Raw genomic sequence first — 17,092 nt, 5'->3', positions numbered from 1 at the left:
AATCTCTCATCCTGGGATGTCCTCCTTTCCCCTACCACTCACAGGGTCCTTCCATTCATCTACTGCCTTCATGTGGGTGTAATCCTTGGACCCCAAAACTGGCCCTGAGCAGAGGACACCAAAGGAAAGAAAAAAAGGGGGGGAGATGAAAAGAGAAAGATATTGCCATTGCTGATGTACTAACCATCCCATACCAAGGTAAATCCTTTACTTGAGTGGTTGTCTTAGCAGAAAGAGAAACCCCCAGAATGGAGAATCAGTTGTAGAATTAAAAAGAGAAAGGAACAAAGCTCTCTCTCCACCCCCCCCTTTCTGGAGTTCTGTAATAAACTGCTACCATAGCCATATACACCTTTGCTTCTTGTATTTTGGTCATAGTGCCAGACTCAGAACAAATTCAGACAAGTCTGCTGAAGCCTGGTAAACCAGTTCTCCAGATGATACCCTGGCAGCCCCCTCTCCATTCTTAACACCAGAACTACAATTTTCAACCTTCCCCGCAGTCTGTTCTTCTCTTTGGGGCAACAGCTTGCTGCAGGAGCCCCATGAGAAGCAGGACCTCTTTCCCCACCAGGTTCTGTGGAATAGCCTCCCACAGTTTGACACCTTCCCTTTCAGCATTTTGCAAGCAGGTTAAAACACATGGGTTTCACTGTTCTTTTTGTTGCTAGCTTGCTGCTCTTTTATTGCTGATTTGTGTGTGTCTGCTGCAGCTCTTGTCTCTTATCATGAGCAGCCGGGAACCTGCTAATCTTTGCCCTCTCATCACAGAGAACAAAGAAACCACAAAATGTTCTCTGTAGACTTGGTAGGTCATAAAGTCATTTTTCAGCTGCCTTTTTGCGTATTTGCATCCTAACAGCAAAGGAATTGGTCTGTCTTGTCCCAGTCATGACCTTTTTGGGTTGCCCGGAGTTCAGATCAATAAATGTTTATACCTACTGCTTTAGAAATCCTAATGAAAATATGGAAGAAGCTATTGGTTGACTTGGATGCTTAAATTTCCTGTTCAGAAGATAGTGATTCTCTAGCGTGTCAACGTGCTTCTGAATCTATTGCACAAAAGGAAAAGTGTACAGAAAATATTCTTCTTTTTAATTGTGTGCTTATCCCTTTCTGTAGCCATTCTGAAATTGCCAAGCAATCCATGAGAAAACTACTCTACTTCAGCCATACAGTATTTTAAAAATTAAATATTTTCAGACAGCAACCAGCTTCATTCAGCTGCTTAAATTTAAACTTGGCAAGTGTGTGTTCAGTAACTTTTTAATGGAGTCTACTGGTTTAGGGTGCAGTGGGTCGGGAAAGAATATTAAACATAGGAATGCAAGGAATTGGATTCTGAAGGAAAATATTCCTGTCTTGAAAATGCTGTCAAGTTTTGACTGGTTGCCGTTTGGTATTAACTTTGCAGAGTGTCTGAGTGTAACATAGAACAAATAGTTTTAAGTTACATTATTCAGGGCTTTTCCTCCCCCACCTCCTTTAGCTTTAGGCATTGAGGATTCCAAACCCAAATGGCTCTGAGAATCAGCATCCAGGGTTGCTATGGGCAGCATTCCATTGTGCATAGCACCTTCTGTTCGATATTAGTGATGAACCAATTAAATAGCTTGGCTGGCTGTACAGTTTCAGGCACTCTTAACAGCTCAGTAGTAGAGAAGAAAGAGAAAATTAATGTTTATGGGTCCCTGTAGAGCAAGCAGAATCTTAGCAAGCTATTAACAATCACAAAGCTTTAATGTTATGTACATTCTAAAGATGTTAAATCAGTGGTAGCAGTTTCTTCTTCTAGATCAGGGTAACTAACCTTTGCCCAGTGTTGTTGGACTCAAATTCATTTGCAGTTAGCTTGGTCAGTGGTCAAGGACAATGCAGAAGTCAAGATTGGGGGGGGGGGGACGTGAAGCCAGCCAATGTCTATACTGTACTTAAAAAGGTAAAGGACCCCTGACAGTTAAGTCCAGTCGCTAACAACTCTGGGCTTGTGGTGCTCATCTCGCTTTACTGGTCAAGGGAGCTGATGTTTGTCTGCAGACAGTTTTTCTGGGTCATGTGGCCAGCATGACTAAGTCGCTTCTGGCAAAACCAGAGCAGTGCACGGAAACGCCGTTTACCTTCCCGCTGGAGCAGTACCTATTTATCTACTTGCACTTTGATGTGCTTTTGAACTGCTAGGTTGGCAGGAGCTGGGACTGAGCAATGGGAGCTCACCCTGTCATGGGGATTCGAACCATACTGTACTTAGTTCCATCCTTATTTTAGACATTGTGATATACAGTGGTACCTCGGGTTACATACGCTTCAGGTTACAGACTCCGCTAATCCAGAACTATTACCTCAGGTTAAGAACTTTGCTTCAGGATGAGAACAGAAATCGTGGTCCTGTGGCGCGGCGGCAGCAGGAGTCCCCATTAGCTAAAGTGGTGCTTCAGGTTAAGAACAGTTTCAGGTTGAGAACGGACCTCCAGAACAAATTAAGTACTTAACCTGAGGTACCACTGTATTGGTATACGGCGATGTTTAGCTGGCGACATATTGTGATGGTGAAAACCAGCTATCGCCCAGCCCTACTTGTAACTGTACAGATACTTGGTGCATCCTTAATCCAGGTTTTTCTTTATTCAGCAGATCATATAGAACACTGAGACCAGTATATTATTGACAAAATTGTGCCTTTTTCATTTTTAACTTTCTTTCTTTTTCTCCCTTCTAGAAGCATTGCAGACCACCAGAACTTTGGAGCATGGCTACAAGCAATGGGAGCAATGACTTTGTCGTTCTGAGCAATGGTAACATCCCGACCAACGCAACTAGTCCTGATCTCCTTGCAACCAGTGATGGCAATGTTGCCGTCCAAAACCTCCCACCTAAGGAAACCACAAGAAGAAAAGTGAGTGCAAATGGGTGCCTTCAACTTAATGGCATGCTAAAACCATCGTTTCTGCCTGTAGATGACCAAAGAACTCCACAGGTATTATCACAGTGTTGTCGCCCTTGCCCATACCATCATCAGCCTCTAAATCACCATTGTAATCAGCAAGAATGCCTTTCACTGTCTGGCAATGCGGCGCCATCTCCATTAACTTCCTGCTGCCCAAACCTTCATACAGAATATTCAGCATCTGCTTGCCAAAAACATACACCCTTGTATCAGACTGCCTGCTGTCTTCAGTCCTCGCCTTCATTCTGCCTACATCATCAGTGGCCTGAACATTTTCAGCATCAGCCTGTGCAACAACACATAGCCAATATACGGTAAGTATATTCGAATTGTAGATTGGAAGGGATTACAAGGGTCATCTAGTCCAACCCCCTGCAATGCAGGAATCTCAACATATGGTCCCCCATCCAATTTGAAACCATACCACACCCTACTTAACTTTGCAAATGTGCTAGCAGTTTTATTGCTGGACCACTAGGAGGACAGTGGCTCTTTGCTATAGTGTCTGAATTGTTATTTTTATATGCTTTCTACTTTACTTGTTTCACAATGTAGATAAGAGATTTTAAAGCAAGCCTATAGTGAGCTAAATACTTCCCACTATAGTTCTAGTGCATCAGACATGTTTCATCTAGAAATATGTGCAAACTTACCCTCCAATAGCCCATGTTGAATTAAAGATAAAGAAGGTTTGGTTATTTTAGATACCTTACATAAGTCATGGCATATCCAAAATTGTAAGTCTTAATGATTGATTGGCAGGATGTTAGGGGTAGCAGAATTTCAAATTGACCCAAGTTAGTTGGTTGGGATTGTTGATGCCCCTCTGAACAGGAATAATAAGGATCATTATTTGTTTATCTCACAACGCTTGATTGTAGTAAAACAAAGTTTACAATAAAGAATAAAACAATAAAATCATCAGATTATTTAACCCTACAGACTACATAATTGTCTGGGTGAAGTGCACTCATTTAGGTATGAAGCCTTCTTTTGTGTCGGTAAGGCAAGTTTAATCATCTTGGAATAATCCAAGTGCAATCCATTTTCAGTTTTAAAATGTGCATCAATTCTGAAGTTACTAAATTTTGTAGTAATAAAATCAATGCAGCATATTCTTTTACTACAAAAATACTATTTTATTACTTACCACCCCAACATCTGCTACACATGATCTAAAATGATTTCTATCTTAAATATTTTCACATTAAGACATGCCATTTTGTGACTTGTTATTACAAATACTTTTTGATGTGTCTTTCATGTGGTGCCTTGTTTCCTGAACTCAATCCGTTCTTGAAGTCCGTTCAACTTCCCAAACGATTGCAAACCAAGGCGCGGCTTCTGATTGGCCCCAGAAACAATGCCGACAGCCAAAATAGACGTTCGGCTTCCAAAAAACATTCACAAACTAGAACACTTACTTCCAGGTTTGTGACATGCAGGAGCCAATTTGTTCAGGAGCCAAGCCATTCAGGAACCTAGGTACCCGAAACCTTGGTTCTTGGAAAGCACTCATCTTTACCACACATTTCCCAGGGGGTACATTATTTGGTAGAAAAACAGTGTTAGGATGCAGTTCTATACCAACCTGGGTAACTCAGTGGGACTTGCTTCTGAGTATACACACAGTATTTCATTGTTAATAATATATATGTAATATCTTACAGTTTGGCTGAAGACAAATCAAGTTGAACATCTGACCAGGACAGTAGGCAAGCTATGTGTCCTCATATATGTACCTTTCAGATTACTGCAAGGTGGAGGTTTTTCTCTTGACTAGCTTACAGTTAGTTGTCTCATACGATCTCTTGGCGTTGATTAAAATACACAGAATATAAAATTGTAATGAGAATTGTTGTTCTTCAGCAACATCTTTCATGTCAAACCCTTTTCGGATCCCAACAGTTGAGCTAAACTAAATGCAGTTAGATCAGTGTTTACAAGGATTGTGATCTGTGGATTTTAACTTGGGCTTTTTGATTCTTTGTACTCTTCAGTATGATGATCCTAAAGAGATTTACAAACAAAAAACAAAAAACCTAACACTTGGTATTGGTAGGAAATGGCATTTCATAACCAAAATGGACAGCACATTGATCCCCACATGAACTAGGTATAGGGTGTTTTTGGAATGATCTCTGTAAGAAAATATACACGAAATACGTAATGTCAGAATTTTATCTCTATTGTGGATGTTACTGGAAAGTTCTTTGAGCAGAATACTTGATTCCTCTTTAGACGGTCCACCAGCACTGAGCAGCAGGCTCTGATCCATCTGCCCAATTCTTTTAGTGGTCAAACCCAAACCAACATTACACCGTGGCATCTGGCTCTGCCACCTGCTTAGGTATTTCATAATTAGGTGCTGGCATACGCTTTTCAAACTTTCTCTGGCACTTTGGCAAGCTCTCCTATATCTCAATTTCTGTTCTTCTTCTCTATACCCAGCCTGCTTGGCTTTATTTTAGTATGAAGACGGAATCAAATCTACTTTTCTGGTAGCCCCCCCCCCCCCCCCGGTGTAAGTTATAGTTAAATTAAGCATCCTTGGTTTGGAAGTTGAACATTGTGTGTTGTTCTATAAATATCCTTATCTTCTCTTATTTTTAAACCTCAAATTTATTAAATGGTGCTATTTTTCAAAACTGGACATGAAATTGACTTTTCCCTATTGCATTAGATCTATTCCACACACAAAAATGATATTCTTACATAGAAATAATGTAAGGGTTTTTTGTTTAATTCTATTTTTAAATGTGCACATTGCCCTGCACAGAGCATACAGACCTCGGTTTTGTCCAAAAGCTGGGAAGGCAATTAAAAAAAAGTGTGTAAAACAGCCCTAGTTGGAAGTCATTCAGCACTGCAGTGTGCATGTTCTGACAGTGTAATATTAAATGCAGGTGTCCTTCCATTTTTGTATGACACATTAATTAAATTTAGTGTATAATGAAAGCAGCTTTCATTACTGTATATCTCCACATTGTTAACTTTAATTGGGATTTGAAAAGGTAGGGGGAAACCAATATTACAAAGGAAAGATCTCTCTACAAATTTAACAAAAAATTGAGACTTGGCAAGTAACCAGTTTGGCACAGCAGGTCATAGCAGGTTTTTCAATCCTTCTAGAGCTTAGCATTTGTCAGTGACCTAACATTAAAAGAATGAAGTGTTGATTCTTCGTGTTCTAAATCAGTTTTTAAAAAGTGAAGAATTGCTTCTGCTGTTTTTCAGCTGAATTGAATTCGGCATAGTATTTACCTTTGAATTACAGAAACTCTAATGAATTTGAAATAACTGTGTACACTCAGAGTGGTTTCAACATTTCAAATAAATGTAGTTGGTTTTGTTTCTAAAAGTAAAGCTGACACTATAGAGATTGATATCAATAACTCACTAACTTTTTCACTTTCTTATATTATGGAGTAGTAGACAGCAGGGACATTGTGTCCCTGTTTGCTGCCCTGGGTGGGCACGCATGCCAGGGGATGCGGTGTGCTGGGGGCGGGGCGGGCTCACCCACTGGAGCCCAGGTGCCGGTGCCCCTCTCCAATGATGCTGTGGATCAGGGGTCAGCAACACTTTTCAGCTGCGGGCCAGTCCACCGTCCCTCAGACCATGTGGTGGTCCGGACTATTTAAAAAAAAAAAAAAAAAAGGAACAAATTCCTACACCCCACAAATAACCCAGAGATGCATTTTAAATAAAAGCACACATTCTACTCAAGTAAAAACACGCTGATTCCCGGACCGTCTGTGGGCCGGATTGAGAAGGCGATTGGGCTGCATCCAGTCCACGGGCCTTAGGTTGCCTGCCCCTGCTGTGGATGATGCTGTGATCAACCGCAGTTCCAGGACAGAAGCATTGGAGAGGTGGCAGTGCCCCTCTCCAATGCTGCAATCGCCTGGAGCTCTGCCCCTGGGCAACCTGCAGCCAATTGGAGAGGGGCTCCCAGAGCTGCGGCCGATCTCAGCATCAGAGAGGGCCAGACTTCCCAACATGCGAAGCACCCACTGTTGCTTCTACAGCCCGCCGGCCAGAGCTCACATTCCCCTGGCCAGCTCGATTTATCAGGTCCTAGCAGCTTGCCAAAAGAAAAAAACTTTGTCTTTGCTTTGTTTTTTGAAAAAAGGCAACCCCTGGTGGAAGGGTGGAATTTTTTCCCCCCAAATGAAAAAATGAAAACACCCCCCCTTCCTCTCTTTTTCTTCACCTCACTTTCAATGATCGTGTTGTTGTTGTTGATTAATGCATGTTACTTATCCTTCAGGTTCCGGCAGATCAGGGCTGGGAATATACCTTATTAAAACACCACACTTTCAGAACAAACAAACACACAGAACCTGAAGGAGAGGGGGAAGAAAGTGAGATGTTAAGATAGCCTTCAGAAGCGAGAAGCGCAGGGGTTTTGTTCCCCATCCTATAGGCACTTCAGGCTTTCCAACCAGTCCCCCAGATGAGATTTTTTTAGAAGGTGAAGGGGCTGCAGTTCTTGCCCATGTGTGCAAAACACACACACACACACACACACACACACACACACACACACATATTGAGTCCTAGGTTCCTGAGGGTTCTCGCCTCGCCTACAGAACTTCCGGCACAATTTCTTGAGGCCTCCTCCAAGGATACCTTCTCCCCTTGTAATTTAGTTGTGTTTAACCAGAAGCTCAAACTTGATAAGTTCACAAAAGGGCTAAACAATTGATGTAATGGATTTGGGACCCTTTTAAATTGTATTTGTTTGTTCCTGTAATAAAACAATGGCTCTAGCAACAATTGTGGCATTCTACTTCTGCAACAGACTTCCACTTGCACAAGGGAACTTTTCCTTCCTCTCCTCCCCCCATGCCCCCCAAATCTGCTCTAGATAGTTGGAGGACCCTACAGAGCAGACTGGGGAGGCACAGGGGGAATTGGGGTAAGGGAGTCCCTTTCTATCCGCTGGCATGACATTGAAGCTGGCCATATATTTTCCCCAAAAGTCTGCTTATAATCCCTTTGGTACAATGGCCCCCAAACAGGAACAAAAGAAACTTCAGAGCTCACATCTGCACTCCCAAACAGCCTCAGCTGTTACTCGAGTCATAAAAGAATTGTACTAACTTCACACGCAGCTTGCAGTGTTGGGAATGGTCATTTGGGGGTCTGGTGAAGTGTCATCAGCATGTAATCAACAGAACTTCTATTTCTCTGTAACATTTGAAGCGGGAAAGGCTGTAGAAACCCAAACTGATTCTGAATCCTGACAAGATGGAGTATGTGAGTGGTTCTCAAGGCCATTCAATTGGCCAATTGCCTTGTGGTGATGGTCTGGGAGTGCTGTGCCAGAGGCACAGGTGACCTCAGTTGCCAGGAGTGTTTTTTACCATATTTGGCTGGTGAGACAGCTATGGCAGTTTCAGGACTCTGGTAGCCTGACCACTGCTGTAGTATGTACACCACTGCATGAGTGCTATTCAAAGAAGTGGAAAGGCTGCTTGTTTTAGAATGGAAGCATAGTGTTCTGCAAAATAGAATTTGTTTCTACACCCACTCTCATTTAACATTGTCTTGTCATCTCCTCCCCCTCTACGGACAAAGTAAAAAGGGGACTGCCCAAGAAACTAATGCCCATAAAAGCTGTGGGTTGTTTGTATGCAGTGCTGTGCAAGCAGTGTTTTTGGTTGTACAAGAGGACTTCTCCTCTCCACATGTGCCCCAAAACCACTCCAGAGAATCCTGCAACGCTCTGCAGCAGATTTTGAGGGTGCACAAGGAGTTTCAGCAGAGAGATGAGAGGGAAGTTCCATTGCACAGGTGTTATGGCAACACTGGATATAATCCTATGTTTCCCCTTGTCCGCACAAAATTGGAAAAGGTTTCCCAGTATCTGACGCCTTCAGAATGACACAGTTTGTACTCCAGAAACTTCTGATCTATGGGTTCTCTGGAATGTCAGTGCATCATCGACACTTGCTAGGCCTGCCTAGCTCTTTGCTCAAATAAATTAGTCACAGTCAACATTAATTTAGGAAGTTTGTTCAGGCTTTATTAATATCTTTCCACAGATCCCATTTTGCTTATTTAGTGTGCATATGAAAGCAATATGCTGTAGTTTCATTAAAGCGTTCCCCATTGCCTTAGGTTCTATGCAAATATACCACACTGTATTGAAAACCATTTCAAAGTTAATGTCTGGCAAGTTAATGTCTACATACAGTCTGTAGAGGCTAAATGTTCTTAGTTTAATAAGATAGCACATTACATAGTCAACCTAAGGCCTTGTTGTAATTACTGTCTTTTTAGAAACAGAGTTCTTTGCAGTTTCCAAAAGGGTTTTGTAAATTCTTGCTTTGGCCTCTGCTCTACAATCCCGGAGTAGTTTTTGACCTTTAGAATCTGGCATTTGCAAATGGTAGCAACAAAGTGTTTGAAAACTCATTTCCCATGCCCTTCATCTCTCACCTTCTAAGAAACAGAAGAATATTCAGTACTTAACCTAGTGATCTGTTATTCCTTTGAACTGTAGCGTGCAAATGAGATAATTAATACAGCAAGAATATACCTCTGTCCCACTGTTAATTATGAAAAGTACTATTTCAGTCCATTTTAAAGCTTGTAGCAAGTTATGAACAAGCTATGCTTGATAGTGCTCAAAATGTACACTGAATGAACTGTGAGCATCTTAATTCAAGGACAAAAAGGCTGAGTTATTTTGGGACGATAGATGAATAGCTTTCAAAACACTTAAGCAGCAAGGCCCTAATTCTTTAAAAGAATCAGGATAATTAGGGGGAGACCAGACTCAACAAGGGCGTCTGCTTTTCAACATTCTTGAATGTGTGCAAGTGCTAGACTTTATTTTTCTGAAGTTTATTTATGGAACGTGAATGTCAAATACTTGCATAGTTTCAGATATATATTGGGAATTAGAAAGGTTACTCATGACTTCATGACATTTTGGTTGGCTCTACTTTACTGTAGATCTTGGATTTCTCTCTTTCTAATGGATTATCTACAAGTCTTCCAAGACTTCCTCTGATCTCCCTTCTTTACATAAGGTTCTTAGTATGACCGCATATAATTTTAGAAGTTTACATGTTAAGTTTTCAACTAATCACAAATCAATTGCATTTTACCAAAGGAACTTCTAACACAGTGGCGCTATGAAATTTGTTCCTATGATGCTTGAAATAATCATGTTCAACTATAAATGTGAGTAGAACATGCAAGGACCCAGCCACTGTTGTTGGCTTGTTCTTGTTTAAAAAAAATACAAGGGTCTGCCTTCAGGACAAAATAGACATGGTGGCAGCAGGCCAGAGTTTGAATCCCCACTCATCTGTGAAGCTCGTGGGGCAACTTTGCGCCATTTGCAGTCTCCCAGACTAACCTACCTCAAAGGGTTACTCAATGATAAAATGAAGGGGGGGGGGTTTCTTGGACGAAAGGTGGGATATACATGTAATAAATAAAATGTATATTTATGTAGGAGATTTGAACATGGTGGGGGGCAGTTGAGCTGAAAGCTGAACACTCCACTCCTCTCTCGTACTACATTTCACTCCACAATTTGCCAACTACTGTTCCTCTTCTGGGACTCCAGAAGCAACCCATACCAGGAGAAAAATGGCTGGGGAGAAGTGATGTTGGGAGACAAAGGAACATTGGTGGGGAAAGGTTCAGGAACCTTTTCCATGCCTCCCAACTGCACATTAAATCACAGACCCTACTTTATAGGGATTTGACATGATCCAAATGTTCCACTGTAGGGAAATAACTAGGCTTCCTTGCTGGAGGTCAATAATAACACAGTAGTAAATCAAAAACATTCATTTTGCACATGCAAGGTGGCAACTCCAATGCAGAAGTCGCTGCAAAGGATTCAAACGCAATGCAAGCATAGGTAACAGCAACGTAAAATCACCAAACCCACCCCCCTCTTTACTGTTAGTTCAGCACAGTCTCAAAGCATCATTTCAGCAACACTGACTAATTAAAGCATTATTTCAGCCATGCTGACTTAATTAGATATGCTGTTAGTCCCCTTTGTTACTACCCTGTTTTACACCACCAGCTATGCATAAGTGCTCAATCATCCATTCTCTTTGAAGCTTCTGTAGCATGATTTGTTGCGTTCTCCCATCTCCTGATGGCTCCAATATGCGTTCTTATCTGTAACGCAACTCATTCACTCCCTTTCTATCATGTCCAACATGGCCTTGTTTTCTTTCCACCCTCCCGTGCCCCAGCTGAACCGTACAAAGAAGTTGCCTTGTCCCAGGCTCCCACTAGGTGCTGGGGCAAAACTACCTCAGCTCCCACAGTGAGAGCTGTGGCAATTTCCCCTGGCGCCTCGCAAGCTGGGGACAGTGCAGCTTTTTTTCCAACATCGCAGTATATCGCCAGGCCGCGATGTTTGGCTGGTGATATATTGCAATGTTGAAAAGCTGGTATCGCCCAGCCCTATTGACTTGGGGGTTTCTCTAGCATGTCCCTGGAGTAGTTAAAAAAATCCTTTAGGGGCATTTTCTTAGTTCTTTTCTGTGGATGAAAAGAAACTACTAAAAGCACACCTTGTGCATATGTGCAGCCTTATCTGACATTCTGAGTCACAGAATAATTTCTCAGGGAAGCAACATTTTGACCTCACTCCTAAAGGGACACTCCTCCATTGTCTCCCTAGACAGATGGATGCCAACAGCATTTGAGGACTGTAAGGTGGACAAATCTGTATATTGTACCAAGCAAGTACAAACTTTACAGCAGCATCACAGCTCGAAATGTTAGTTTTTGCTCCTCAAACATGCATTTGGCTTAGTCATGCTGGCCCCATCACCCAGAAGCTGTACGCCTGCTCCCTCAGCCAGTAAAGCAAGATGAGCGCCACAACCCCAGAGGCATCCACGACTGGATCTAATGGTCATGGGTCCCTTTACCTTTACCTTTACCTTGAGTTTGCTATACATAAAAATCATAATGGAGGTTGGGAGGCAGGCTAGCACCGTTTTCCCTGACATCTGTGTACAAGAACTTGTCATATCTATCCGTCCCATGAGCCTCCACCTCTATTTTCAAGTGATTCTGTCTAGACACAGATTTATCAACTGAGAAGCAGGCCCAAATTTTGGGTGTAAGTACATATGGAGAAGTGTTCTTAGTATCTACCCCCAAAACATGGTACTCCTTTCCCACAAGAGTATATGACATGATAATGCCAATCTACTCTAGTTCTCTTTGTCCCAAGCCTTTTGGAATGGCACAGAAATGTAAATAAACACTACTGTGTTTTGTATCTGGTAGTTAAATTCTCTAAATCTTTTAACTTTTGCTTAAAAAGATTAAAAACAATTCTGTACAGGAATCTCCCTTCCATTTCATGGCTCAGTGCTGTAAGCATTTTAATGCTGCTAATGCTATTAAATTTTATCCCACTTCTGTTCAGTTACTCTCTGTATTTTTATTTTATTTTATTTTGGTTCTTTCCCCACACATAAAATCAAATGCTGAACTAACTGGCATTTTATTTGGACGTAGCCTCAAACCTTTCTTTCACTTTTCTCTTAATGAAGACACCAGATTAAAGGAAATAGAGGGGGGGAGGTTTCCCTAAGCAAAGAAAGTAAGTGTCTAAACTAGCTAAAGAAATTTAATAACTAGGTGTGTCAGGAGTGAGTCAACCCCCATTACTGGATATATAAGCAAGATACTTTTTTTATACAGCTTGTGGCTAAGCATTGAACATGCTCGGTGAAAACTACTAGTAGAATCTAGATCTCCTTAATGTTGATGCTGGGCTCCCAGTTTCTATGAAAACTGAGAGAGAAATAGCAGTAGAAAAAGAGGGAGGAATGTATAACTATATGAGCAAATACAGCACAACCCAAATTTTCCAAATGACCTAGCTGACATCTAAGTCATTCAGATATGTTTGGAGAGCAGGAATACTACTTTACGATGGTTTTGTTGACTTAGGCCCAAAGAGTAAAACGTCCAAAATTAGGATTGCAAACTGTTTTGAAGATGTGTGTTTTTGTCGGGGAGTTGCTTTGTACAAGGTACAGATTTAGCTAACACCCTTCAGGCTGTTTCTAAATTCCATCTCTTAAATAGCAATGTTCCAAAGCCGAACTACTTGATTCATTTTTAAAATCCAAGACAAGGCAAAGCAGCAAACTATAAAATGGCTTATGTCAGGGGTTGCAAGCCTGGTGCCATAGACAGTTGCAAAGGCTTTTCCTGGTGCCCCTGGGCAGATGCCGCAGACTCTTAAGCTTTAATTTTTCTTTTTGAAAATTTTTCTAGCCCTTGGAAAAAGAAAGCTGTGGGGCAGAAAGTGCAGGTATCATTTAACCGATTTCTGTGAAATGAGAGTGAGTAGTGTGGCCGCCTTGTATATTTTTCCTGGCACTTAGGAATGTGGCCTGTTGCTATTAGATAGCAATGATAACAGTGAGTGAGTGTGATCGTGATCTCCACAATTGGGACCAGTAGGGCATAGCTGACTTCCTATGGTTTCACATAAGGCTGCCAGGGGTGGCTGCCTCTCTAATTTTGTGTTGTACCACACACATAACACTCTCTCTCTCTCTCTCTCTCTCTCTCTCTCTCTCTCTCACTCACACACACACACACACACACACACACACACCAACAGCTGTTACGTGACTGGTGCCCCAAGCACTCTCTCAAAATTTGAAATGATCCAAAAAGGTTGGCGACCCCTGCCTTGGATCCAGGTGACCTTGCAAATCACCACATCCAACACAACCCTTTCCATTCCCTAAGCTCTTACAGAGAGGCCCCTTCTCTATGTTCCAACTATGGAACCTCGACTGGTGGGGATGGAAGAAAGACCTTCTTTGTGGCTGCATCTAAAATATGTGAACTCTTCGCTCCATAAGGCTTGGTTGGTCTCCTCTGTGGTGGTTTACTCTACGGTCAAAATCTTTCTGTTTAAGCAGGCTTTTAAAAAAAATTATCTGATGCTTTTGGTTTGTCTGCTGTGTACCTATCTGCTTTGTTATATTGCCTCGGTTTTTATATTGTGTTTTTAATTGTTAGGTGCATGAGCACTAGAAAAATATGGGATAAAAATATGTGTATAAATACATCAAACCAACCCCCACCCCTTGCTGATCCATAATGCATGAGTAGCCTTTTTTTGAAAGCCTTAGATGCTATGACAAACATTTGTAATATTTGGCATGTTTTCACAAATATCTTGAGGATTTCTGTGTAAGTGCATGTGTTATCTTTTGGAAGGTCTCTGCATCATAAGAAAAACTTTTAAGGGATACTAGGAAACACGCAGCTTTTCAAAACTGTAGTTTGGATACAGTAAAGAGAGAATTAGTATTTTTAATGAGCAACTATAATCATGCATATAACTAACAATATTCACCCTTCATGTCTCTCCTCTTGTACAGTTTTGGAGGAGTCTGTTGTCTCGTGTGATTTTTGCTGAATCGTTTCAGTTTCCTCTCAAATATATTAGTGACCTTGACCTTGTGATGCTGCTTGAAATAGGAGGTGTAATGAAAGCATACAAATAAAGTCTGTTATGGAAGCAACTATGTGCCAAAAATGCTGCTGAAAGCCACTTGGCCATCATTTAGGCCAACTATTATTCAATTTCATTTCGGTTATGGAAGGGATGTGGAGAAGGCAGCACAAAAGAATTTCATCTTATGAAGTATTTAGTAGTAAAATGCCTGCTCCAAATTAGATGTTGGCCTGTTCTCAAATTGTGACTCACAGTGATATTAAACTTTTATTGTCTTTGAATATTTCAGAACCTTTTATTTAGCTAACCCAGCAAACTGTATCTTTTCATGAGAGGCCTGAAAGTGGGGTTGGGGGAGAACATTATATGCAGAAATGTGTGCACCAAAAAGTGTTGTTGCCATGTCTGTTAGGGTAAAGCAGACTTGGGCAGGGTTGATTTGGAGGAAAGAAGAGCCAAGAGGGCCCTTTCTTTCTACTCTGGCCCGCAGACTTCCAGATGTGTGCATTTACTCTCACAAATGTGCACCTGTAATTGCTAGAGGGAAAAGCAGTTGAGGAGGTGGAAAAGTTGCAAGTAAAAAGACGAACACCTTCCTCTTCTGCCAAGCATTTGACGTATAAGTCCTGTGCTGGGATAGATGTGAGGGATATTGGCAGTTCTAATTACTTTTACCTGGCCTTACCTTATTTTAAATAGTTGTTACCTATCTTGAAATACCATATATATATTTTATAAATAAAAATAAAATACCTTCTTCTTTGGCGATCACTTGTAGCTGAGTAAGATTGTCTTCCATAAACACGGTTTTAACAATGAGCCCGTAAGTGACTATGGAGGCCAATTCTGGACATTCAGGGCATTATGCATCCATGCCAAAGTAATGCACTTTGCATGTTTGTGTAGGAAAGGTAATGTTTGAAATGGTCCTGCTGGTTCCAAAACTGAAGACAGAGAATGTCAGAAAAAATAATTGCAATGGGCGATGCTCAAGGAAAAATAAAGATGCACAATCCTATGAAATGCAGTATCTCATTTTTGCCTTCTTCTTTTTAAATGAAAGGTAGTGACAGCTGGAAAAACGACTATCTGTAAATCATTTCTAGTAAATTCCATTTGTTCCAAAATCCAAAGCTTAAGCACCATTTTGGATCCCAGCAAGACCTCATCCATTTATAGTCAGTTCCTTTGATTTTCATGCCAGAGACGAATAGCCCTAGTGTTCAAAGGCTGCCAGGACTTTGTAACAGTCTATTTGGATGATAAAGTAATGCATAGATCTCAAACATTTAGCTTCAGTGCTAGGGAGGGGGTGCGGAAAGGGGATCTGGTTTAACCATCAGTCTCTTAAGAGAGTAAAGAATGCAGACCCATTACCCAAATATGATACAGGGAAGGGAACATTAGTAAAATCTTAGGTAAGGCTAAAGGCAATGCAAGCTGTTCTAAGATACAAATCCCAGCATATGGGGACAGCATTTTCACTAGCACAACCAATGTACCAGTTTCTAGATTAAGCTACTGTAGTCACGTTTCACTATATATTTGACTGCTCTGGTGGTTTTCTGTTAGCATAGTGGCAGGCAAATTGTAAGAAATAACATGAAAATCAGGGACTTTGCAATGATATTGAAAGACAGAGTGGCAGGATCAAATTGACAATGAAAGGCACTTGGTGGTGGCGTGACAACTTTGATACACATTTGTATTGAGTTTTTCAATTGTTTTTATTGGGTGAAAATGAGAGTGCTGTTCAGTATGCATAGACCTTTCCCCTGTAACTTTCCTGCAGTTGACGATCTATATTGCCCATTTGGTGCAAGTCAGGCTCTCTCTGCTCTAAAAGTTACAGTCATAATGAGAGCTACTTTTCTTTAATTACAGCAAGATTTCCCTCTTCCATGCTGTGGCACTGTGGTCTAAACCACTGAGCCTCTTTGGCTTGCCGATCAGAAGGTTGGCAGTTCGAATCTGCACAATGGGGTGAGCTCCTGTTGCTGTGTCCCAACTCCTGCCTAACTAGCAGTTCTAAAGCACACCAGTGCAAGTAGATAAATAGGTATTGCTGTGGTAGGAAGGTAAACAGCGTTTCCGTGCGCTCTGGTTTCCGTCACGGTGTTACGTTGTGCCAGAAGTGGTTTATTCATGCTTGCCACATAACCTGGAAAGCTGTCTGTGGACAAACACTGGCTCCCTCGGCCTGAAAGCGAGATGAGCACTGCATCCCCATAGTCGCCTTAGACTGGACATAGCCATCCAGGGGTCCTTTACGTTTACCTACCTATATCCAAAGACCTGCAAATAGTGGGATTTTTCACATTCTGCTCAAGCAGGGATGAAGTACCTCCCCCCCTCCTTGCATATTATTGGGCTACAACTCCCATTTTCCCTCTCCATTGGCCATGCTGTCTGGGTCTTATGGGGAGTTGGAGCTCATTAACATCTTGAAGGCTATGTGTTCACCTTCCATGAACTAAAAGGTTTGTCTTGATATGCTGCCTCTTAGCTAGAAACTTATTTTGAACCAGTTAATCATATTGATGAACACTGGTGCAATGTGAATCACAGTGTTGTGCTTAGGGAAATGTAAAATAACTTGCAACTATTACAGAATGCCACTGTTTACGATGGAATATAGCGTTGGCACTCCCCAAACC

At 41.5% G+C, this 17,092-nt stretch overlaps 1 protein-coding gene across 4 annotated transcripts in view; it reads left to right on the top strand.

Moving 5' to 3' along the window:
* Nucleotides 1-17,092, top strand: part of DISP1 (dispatched RND transporter family member 1) — an 87,114-nt gene that overhangs the window by 47,283 nt on the left and 22,739 nt on the right. For 2 of the 4 annotated variants that reach the window (XM_081857775.1, XM_081857776.1), the window contains exon 2: nt 2,717-2,893. In XM_081857775.1, coding sequence (XP_081713901.1) covers nt 2,790-2,893 — 104 coding nt within the window. In that variant the 5' untranslated portion in view covers nt 2,717-2,789. Of the gene's footprint in view, nt 1-1,656; nt 1,940-2,716; nt 3,259-17,092 lie in introns of those variants that run through there. The other 2 variants (XM_081857777.1, XM_081857774.1) reach the window with 2 other exon arrangements.

This window comes from Podarcis erhardii (assembly GCF_964252035.2).
Source record: "Podarcis erhardii genome assembly, chromosome: 3".
Taxonomy (NCBI): domain Eukaryota; kingdom Metazoa; phylum Chordata; class Lepidosauria; order Squamata; family Lacertidae; genus Podarcis; species Podarcis erhardii.
This window is presented reverse-complemented; position numbering and strand designations above follow the sequence as displayed.